Source organism: Cucumis melo, chromosome 4 (assembly GCF_025177605.1).
Source record: "Cucumis melo cultivar AY chromosome 4, USDA_Cmelo_AY_1.0, whole genome shotgun sequence".
Classification (NCBI taxonomy): domain Eukaryota; kingdom Viridiplantae; phylum Streptophyta; class Magnoliopsida; order Cucurbitales; family Cucurbitaceae; genus Cucumis; species Cucumis melo.
This window is the reverse complement of record NC_066860.1, coordinates 24,217,147-24,226,693: the sequence shown is the minus strand read 5'-3', so window position 1 is coordinate 24,226,693 and position 9,547 is coordinate 24,217,147. Positions and strand designations below refer to the sequence as shown.

At 36.1% G+C, this 9,547-nt stretch overlaps 1 protein-coding gene across 6 annotated transcripts; it reads right to left on the bottom strand.

Annotated features, from left to right (window-relative positions):
- Positions 1-122: 122 nt before the first annotated feature.
- Positions 123-8,512, bottom strand: LOC103500369 (poly [ADP-ribose] polymerase 1). 6 transcript variants are annotated; one of them, XM_008463657.3, is made up of 21 exons: positions 8,401-8,512; positions 8,117-8,266; positions 7,455-7,504; positions 7,176-7,359; positions 6,707-6,893; positions 6,310-6,610; positions 5,760-5,955; positions 5,528-5,689; positions 5,376-5,436; positions 5,221-5,284; positions 4,881-5,132; positions 4,344-4,581; positions 4,102-4,214; positions 3,907-3,983; positions 3,639-3,799; positions 3,253-3,444; positions 3,063-3,171; positions 2,778-2,860; positions 2,546-2,683; positions 2,276-2,458; positions 123-497 (listed from the first exon to the last, which is right to left on the bottom strand). In XM_008463657.3, the coding sequence occupies exons 2-21, from the start codon at positions 8,258-8,260 to the stop codon at positions 450-452; spliced, it is 2,943 nt and encodes a 980-aa protein (XP_008461879.2). In that variant the 5' UTR covers positions 8,261-8,266; positions 8,401-8,512; the 3' UTR covers positions 123-449. The 6 variants fall into 6 exon arrangements, with proteins under 6 accessions (XP_008461879.2, XP_008461878.2, XP_050940275.1 ...); XM_008463656.3 differs by having other exon boundaries at positions 8,117-8,283; positions 8,401-8,418; XM_051084318.1 differs by lacking the exon at positions 8,401-8,512 and having other exon boundaries at positions 5,221-5,236; positions 8,117-8,354.
- Between the last annotated feature and the right edge of the window lie 1,035 nt (positions 8,513-9,547).

Sequence of the window (9,547 nt, the reverse complement as noted above, 5' to 3'; positions counted from 1 at the left end):
ATTCAATTGAAGCTTTGCCTTGAATCTTAAGCAATAAAATGAAAAACAAAACAATGGACTTCTGACTGATGATACATGAATGTTATCGATTCAGAGAGAAGATCAATCAAGATCAATCAGTCTTTCCGTAGATTATGCTTTCGGCATATCACATTCCATCTTGAATCTGTTTATCAAAATCTAGTCACAAAAGATGTCAATTCGAACACTGTTTCTAGCAAAGCACATTTACTTTACATGGGTGGAAGTACGAAAAGATCTCCCTCCTCACTGGGTTACTCCTCAAAATGAGATCTTGTCAAGACTTGCACAAAAAAGGAGAGTTCAAAACAACAGTTCAATTCTTTCCCATATTAACAAGGAAACATAAAAGAAGCAGTTTCTGTTCCGATGAAAGAACTGCAGGCTGTACATCTTTCGTTCCGATCTGAAAACATGTCGTCTTCTTCTCACCTTTTGTAATGAAACCTTACTTTCAGTAAAAATTGCATCTTAACCTGTTTAATCACATCCACAACTCTCAATCAGCCAATTGCAGGAAATATCACTGCGTTCACTCCTAGTTCTACTTCCAAAATCTAGTCACAAAATCTAATCACATCCACTCTAACAACATACATGAGGGAGGCAGTTAACTAAGCAGACTTTTGAGAGCAACGTATCGACCTTGCAGAATTAATATTTTGTGAACTATATCTTTAAAGAGGTGTTCGAACCCCTAATTTCAACTGAGTAGAGTTAGTTACCATGCGTGCGACTCCAATTATAACAGTTGGCGCTTCCGACTATTATACCTACAATGAACTCAATATTACTATTTCAAATCCCTTTTTGCTACCGTTTTTAATATTTATTACAATATTTACTATTTCTTGCTCGTCCTCTCTTTCTCTTTGTTATAGTGTTTACTATTTCCTACCAAGGCTAAAACAATTTACATCCCAAATACATAGACTATTATAATCTACAAACTATAATTAACCAACTCAATTCCCCAAACACCCCTAAGCCATACGAATATAATTATTTGATGATTTTTAGTGGTTGAATCTCAGCAAGATTCATTTCCTCTCATAAATTTTTGCATGGTGTTGAAAAATAGTTGAATTAAATGAACCAGTTAAAGGACTAAAACAGGGTTTTCAGTCACAGACATAGTACATTATTTAAGAAAAACACTATAGTAGTTTGGCACCCCTAGTAGGGTGTTTTGAGTATTCCTTATAACCATTTTGTTTTCTATTTTTTACTTTTATCACACCAGTTCAGAATTTAGAAATAGTTAATGTTTCTCACTTTCTCTTCTTTGACTCTACACATATTCAGTAGAGGTAGCCTCTCTCCCTGGCAAAGGTTTCAGAGGCTGCCGGCCCACCACAATGTGGCTGGTTACACCATCAGATATAGAAGAGAGATTATAAAACATATTTTGAATATGTATCCAAAGGTTTAGAGCAAGAAACTCTGCATACGGCAATCACATAGGATCATTTTCATAATTAGGTAGCGTATAGAGATTTTGCAAATGGATATACCAACAATCATTAGAAAGCAACCACATTGTGGCAGCCCACTCAATCATTCACTCCAACCTTTTTCAACTTGGATCATTTTCCTCTCTAAAATGTCTCTCTCTCTCTCTCTCTCTCCCTTCCTCCTATTCAGACTTTTCCAAACTATTATCTCTGTGATTGTTCTTTTCCCTCCATAACATTTACTTACCCTCTCTTAACATATTCGTGTCCCTGTTAATATTTCTCTCTAGTAACATCTACATCTGAACATTTCTCTTCCGCTAAAATTCTCATTTTAGAAATTTAATCATCTGGATTTGCTATATTTCTGTTATAACATTTCTTACTTTTTCTCATAAAAATTTATCTCTGAAGAGAGTGAAGTCACCACAAATCCAAGGAATCAGAAGCAGCGCACTTATATATCCACCGTTGTAGCACTCACCACTCTTCCTTTCCCTCCCCCCAACCAACTTTCCTTAAACTTAAATAATATATATATATATATATATATATATATAGTATGATGTGTGTCTAAGCATACATAGTATGTATGTATGTATATCAAGATGGTATCTTAACTATTATAAGTACAACCAATTTAAAATGTCTCTCTTTCTCCCTATACAATTTCTACTATTACTTTATTATACAGTAGAATTTACGTGTTTTAGAAAAGTAATATACAGTAAAGGAGGACAAGGCAACACAATACAACCAGAGTATGCAGAATAAAACCAAAGCATCGTTAAAAAACTTACTTGAGCCGTATCATACACAATGTACTCATTGTACATTAACTCTGAAGCTTTCACGTTTGATGCCACCGGTTTCCCACAAGGAACCACCACATCCTCCTTCCATTTCACATGTTCCGACACATCTGGCACTTTCTTCCCAAGCCCTTTTGTCGAATGTTTTCCTCGAGGTGGTTTCTCCATATACTATAACCAACAAAAAAATAATCATTTCACTTCCAACTCTTTCCAATTCAACGGACAAACAATGCTATCATTACAAAATCAACTCACTTCAGCTTTCTTCAGCTCGTACACCTCCCCTAATGCAACCTCACTCAAAATCATAAACCCAACGGGATTTTTCCTGTCCGTGTAGCAATACTGTGCACTTTTACTCACCAGATCCGCAAAGTATATTCCCTTTCCAAACTGCACTCAATAACATTCCCAAACAAACGAGAAACGTACTTTAATTTTAGCATAATTCAGATTCTAAGAACCAAAATGCACCAAATAGGTATACCATGTAACCAGTTGCTGGAGCTTCAGGAGGAGCTATTCTCAATCCCTGGCTAAGTATCCCAACAAAATTTGTCAGCCGTGAACCTATACCATATAAACATTAACGTCATACACTACTTCCTGTTAGAGTCAACCTAAGCAAAGGTCAACTAGGTAAGGCATTCTAATTTTCGACCAAAAACTCAAAGGACTGAATCTTTATCCTCACATATTAATGAGCTTAAAAGGGGAAAAAAGACTTTCTATTAGTACATAATTTTCTATATCAGAAAAAGGGTAACGTTACCATGCCACAATAGCATTTTGTTCTTAAGTTTTTGTCGGAATGGAACAAACTTATCGAACTCCCCTTCCCTCTCCAGTGAAAATACTTCTTCAAGCTCCAGAGCCCAATCCTTCCAAAATAAATTAAAACAATATCAGCTAGTATTCGTGAGAGGTGAAGGAAAGTGACAAGAAGAGAGAAATAAACCAACCGTATGAGTTGGAGCATGAGTGTTGAGAAGATACTTCTCAATTAACTTATAATCATCACTTTCGTGAGATATTGGAGCAATATCACAGTGCAGTTTCTTATACTTATCATCAAGAGATTCATCGCTGTCAACATCAAACCCAACTAACCTAGAAGCGATCTCAATATCTTGGAGTGCTTCCAGCATTTTCAACTATGAAACGATGCAAAGTAGTCCAGTTAGAGGGAAACATGAGGGCTCAAAGACAATTCCAATCAAAATGCCTTCATGAATTAAAATTGCCACATCATAGTGCTGAGTTTCTCTAAGAAGATGCCAATAAAGTAAAAGTTCCCATCCATTAAAGGAACCTCATATGCTTGGTTAGGAGACAAGTGGTAAGTTACCTTAGACTTGAAATCATCCTCATCCCTTATAATGTGAGGATGAATAGAAGGAATCACCGTGAAAAAGCGATTGCTAGCATCAATAATCAAGCTCTCTTTCACAGATGGATCATGCATGCTACTGTTTAATAAGTTTTGGATTTCTGTTAAAGCTTCAAAACCTAAAGTAAATGTCAGAAAAAGTAGAAATATAAGAATTAAGAACACAATTTTGAATTAAAAATATGGTTGGCGTCCAGTATTTGATGGGAGATTCAAGACAGTTTACCTTTCTGGATGTTACTTCTGCTTAATTTTCCAAGCGGCATCTCTGACATATTTATCTCAAACTCCATCATAGCAGCCCTACAAGACTTATGATTAGTATTTTACTCGAACATATAAATATTTATGTATATCATATAAGACTCATGCCTGAGCCAGTAGCAACCAACCACCAATGAGAAAGGCCATTTGGAAAAACCTGTAGGTTTCTACATTGAACAGCATCTTCATTAATTGTGCTAATTGAGGAGCAAGTTTAGTGGCCGAATAATTCTTCGGTTTCTTTGGCAAATCTTTGTTCACTCCATAATCCTACAAGTTCCAACATTGAGACGTGATGCAAGCATTAAAATTAACATAATCAGTAGATGTGCTGTAGAACAGAGAAAGCAAGTGGTAGTGAAGAAAATGATGTGATATTGATGAAAGAAAAAGTGGTACAATATCCAGTGGAAAGAACCGGCCAGGTTGCTTTTCAAAGTTTAGTTTCTGTTCCCATGCTTCCCAAGGATTCCCCGTCTTCTCAAGGAATAAGCGTTTGAATTCCTGTATTGCATCTGATTTTGTCATCTCATCAAGTTTGACTCCTCCAATTTTCTCATTTCCCACTCGACCCCATTTGCGAAAAACATAGCAATCTGAACTCTTATCATCTTGAATGATTTGGAGAATATAATAGCTTCCAATAGTAAACATAAATATGTAAGAGATTGCATGGACCACTCCAAGTAGAGAAGTCTACTAGTCTACTAGTTAAAAATGAAAGTTCAAAACACACACACACACACGTTATTAATAAAATTAATAAAGAGGCAGTATCCTTTTCAAAAACACACACACACGTTTGCACTTTGCACCAGCCTTTCTAAAAAAAAAATTATCAGTACATCTAAACCTACCTTCCCAAAATCTTAGACAAATACCTAGTTTGGATGCATAGGAAGACAGTTTTGGGTGCAGGGGAGAAAATAAGAATACCTATTAATTCCAGTTGACAAGTCTGACATGTTTAAAGTTGTATTATAGATGCTTTTCTTGTCTTCAAGAATATGACCTGTATCCTGCAAACCTGAGGATTCATGCACGGCACTTCGCCCTTTCACCTTTACGGTGACCAAGCTGGTGGACTCACCAGTGGCTTCTACTTTGTATCTATCATATGGGAGCTTCTTCTGTTTTCTAAAGCAATCTACCAGATATTCTTCCCGAACTATAGGTATCTTCATCCTCCTGTTCATTGAGTTCAGTGACCAAAAGAGAGATAATGGAAAACTCAATTGATCAAGAAAGATAAAACTGACAACTAGAAGGATGATACCTCGCTTTCTTCATTTCTGGATTATATTCATCCACATATCCACCCACAACTAAGCAATTAGTATCTGCACTTAAGTTTTGTCATCAAAGTGAACTAACATAACATATCTAAAAGAGTTACATGCTGAGTAACCAACAAGGTGATAAAGAAGATACCTTTCTTTATCTTGGCATGAACAGCTCCACCTTCAACCTCGATTTTTCTTTTCCATTCTCCCTGCAAGATTCAACACAATGATTTCAACTATTGCATGTCACGCAATGAAAGTAATTTCAAGCATACAAAAGCTCAGAATGAAAGGTCTTACCATGGAATCTTTTAATCCATAAAAGGAAACTCTTAGCTCAGCCAAGTTTTCAGAACTTGATGATTGTGATTGACTACTAGAAGTTTGATTGCCATTGGCAGTACTGGAAGTAGGTGGTGGCAATAATCGAATAGGTTTTGCACCTTTTTGTGATTTAAACCACTGCAAGAGACCATAAGATGTGAAATCATGATTCATCTGACTTTCATTTAAAATTGGTTTTCGCAGAAACCTTGCTAAGATATTGGTTGCCAGTCTCTTCTGGAACTTTCCACTTCCCTCTAAGGCGCTGTGGTTCACAAGTAGAGTAGCTACACTTGGTCCATGCAGACTGATACCCGTGACATCGGTACATGCCCCGAGAGTAATGTAATGATCCAAAACAGATGGGGCATTTTGCAAGTGCTCCAAACATCATGCCATCGGCACTAAACAAGGCATGCATCAAATTAGGAAATGTGCCAGTATAAGAAGCAACAGAGAAAAACCTTTTGGAATAACAAATTAAACCACGACAACCAATTTAAATATACCTAAGATTAAAAAAAAGGACACATCGTTTTTTTTTCCCCCTATATGTAAGAAAGAAATGGATATGAATAAAAAAGGATACCTCAAGTTATCAACTACCTTTCAACTAAATTAGTTCAAGAATTACCACAAGATGCTAGCACCATTGTCATAAAGGAGTAATGCATAGAAAAGAAAAGTCCAATACTAGTCTCCCAAGAACAATCAATTGTAAAAACAGGACGAGGCAAGGCTTGATAGCAAGAGACTACCAGCGATCACGCAAATCAAGCTCTGATCCTGAAGAATCTTGATCATTAGATTCAAGCATTTCCCGCAACTCGGCAGTCGTTACATGCTTTTTCAGATCATCTTTTAGCTTCCATAATCCTTTACTTTGTGCCTCCAGTTTACTCACTAAATCAGATGAATTTTGGCTGTCTACAGAAACAAAAGCATTTTTCACGGACCTGCTTTCAGAAACATCTCCTGTAGCCTTAGTAACTTTAGAATCCTGGTCTTCCGCAGTGTCTTTTTTACGTTTACTAGCTTTTGAAGTTGTTTGTTTCTCTTCTATGAGCCACACACACATATACACAAAAGAATTAATAAATGCATGAGATTAGAACATCAAAAACACTCTTTAGCAGATTTACATGAAGGCCATACCATTTTTTACCGCAGATGAAGGCTTTTTAACCAAGATACTAACAGCCGCCTGATCAGAAGGTGGGAGGCTTTGCCAACCTGCCAACTTCTCAACTTGGGTAGATGGACATTGTTCCATGTAGCAGTTTGCATGGTACCAAGCCAGGCCCTTGGTCCCTTTACCATCTAGGGCAGTGGACAGACGAACCTTGGAATTGTTTTACAACTAAATCAATATTTTTCTTCAATGAGTCCATAGACATGGATGTCACAATAGAGAGAAAAAAAACAGAAAAGTAATAGAAGCATATTCTGCAAATCCCTATGTACGACCACTAAAGCCTCATAACAGCATATAAACCCCCTTTGGTTTAGGTTTGAACTCGAATCCAAGAAATCCAAATAAGAGAGGATTAAAAGCTAAGAGATGTTTCACTACATTCCGATTTAAAGAATATGATGTTAAGAGAATATGGATAAAGAAAACTACCTCTCCTTTCATAATCTTCTGTTTGCAGTGCTTGCAAGAAGCACGTGCAGTTTGCGAAACTTCAATACCATACTCTACTGGTGTAACAACAACTGCAGCGGCAGCTGCACTGTCTTGCACATATTGTCTAATCTTCTGCTGATCTTCCCATCTCAATGAGTCAAGTCCTTCAACATCATCAATTCTATCATATGGTAAATTTGAACCAATGAGAAAGATTTCCGGATGTTATACATGCATATCCATATGGTAAAATATCGTTTTCATTAGTACACATACGATTTGATCTGTTTTGCTTTCTTCAATATGCAGGCAGCGTGGTTCCACATCTGGTTCAGAAAAATATCAGCTATCAACAATAAGAATGTTCAATCAAAACCTAACTACAGGTACACCCCCAAGGAATTTGAAAGAATATGTCAAGGAAGATAAGGACGTCAAAGTAAGATAGGTTCCAATTAACAATCAAATAAAGAGAAGTTGAACAGAATACGATAAGAGAAGACATAATTCTTATTAGCCGAAAAGAACTGAAAATGAATTGTTAACTAGAAAATTGAATCCAAAAACTGATAATTAGGGAATTTCACAACGATGCTCTGTACAACACCCAAAATGAAACAACCCCCTTCAGAAATTAATCCATATCCATTTAAAAAATACACGATGCCTCCATAAACAAAGGTTTTGCCAAAGGCGAAAGTCAGTGAGAGCCGATTCCAAGTGGAAGCAAATGCATATATAACAAACAGTTAATAGAAGATGATAACTAGAATAACCTATAAACTGATACGAAAAGAAGAATACGAAGAAGAGAAACAGAGTTACCGGAAACCTAAACTAGCTGTGGAGCTAATAAGAAGGGTTATAGGAAGAAACCCAGAAACCCAACAAGGAAATGACACCAACACACCAAAAAAGAGGGTAAAATGGGTGAGTACAGGCATGAAACCGTCGAATTGGGTGGCTTGAACCATCTTGCCGAAGCGAAGATTCTCCTTCTGAATGGGACTTTTGCAGGTCTTGCAGGAGGATCGAGAAGACTTGGCATATTCAACCTTCCATGGCTTCTGGGGTTCCGCCATTTTCGCCTGCACTCAACACTCACCTAGTATAAGAAAGCGCCGAATAACAGTCACCCACAATCAGGAAACATATATATACGGTTAAAGAATGTTGGGTGTGAGGGAATTTTTGGTTTAAAAAGAAAAAGAAAAGTTGTAACCTTTGGTCAGAGGAGAGCGAGTGACACCGATCGAAAGAGACAGAGAGTCGGAAAAGTTTCTTCTCGACGCTTCATTTTGGGCCATTTTGACTTTGGGCTAAACTTCTCCGGCAGCTAGATTGGATACCTGAATTTTTTTTTAGATTTTAACTCAAATAGCCTAATTTGTAACGTACGATTGACCTTTTTTCTTCGTATATTCCTTAAAAGTTTTAAATGGACTAATTTATTTTACAAAAGACTGGACCAATTTACTATAATACTCATACTTTTTTAATGTAAACGAAATAAAAAAATTGAAAACGGAAGGTTTTGAGACATTAATAATGTGAAAAGGAAGATATCATTGCACGTAAAGAAAGCGCACTTCGTTCGGCCAAAATAACTACCATCGTTTTCTCATTCTTTGTCTTTCGCAGACCTTCATCGTCAAACATTGTTCACATTAGGGTTTTGATTCTTCGTCTCCAGCAAGTCTGTCGTTTGGGTGTAAGCGTTCTTCCATCACTATGTTACGAAGCAATCTTCCATTACGATGAGTCTATTTTAATACTTCTTATATGAAATAAAATGGGGTATATTTATCATTAGATCGTATTTCTTTAAAGTCTTGAACAGTTTTCTTCTTACTATTTTATTTAGAAAATGAGATTGTGGAAGCATTTAGGGTTTAACAACATTTGTGATTTGTACTTTGAAATTGATGTTTATATTCTTCAAACCACCACTTTAAAGTCAGTATATATTCAAGTGTTGAATTTCTATTTAAACTACAAATTAAGTAATACATGTTGTATATATTTTCTTCTAATGTTTATATTCTTAAAATGCATCTTTCAAATTAAACAGGAAGTGTTTGGCTATGATGTTTTTGAAGTTTGACCATGTTTACACTAAAAATAGAAGTTGGAATCTATAAAAATCATAATATTGTAAATGGTAGTTTATATTGTATCATAATCTATAGATGTTGTTGAAAGAAAATGGTGTGTCGGAGCGAAAGATGCTTAGGATCAAGGTTAAAACATATTAAATCAAACAAGGATGATCCAATTGTGATTGACGACAATACATAAGTATATTTTTTAGTTTCTGAATTTGTATTTGAAATGGTATAAATCGTTAAACAAAACTATAATATGGTAGG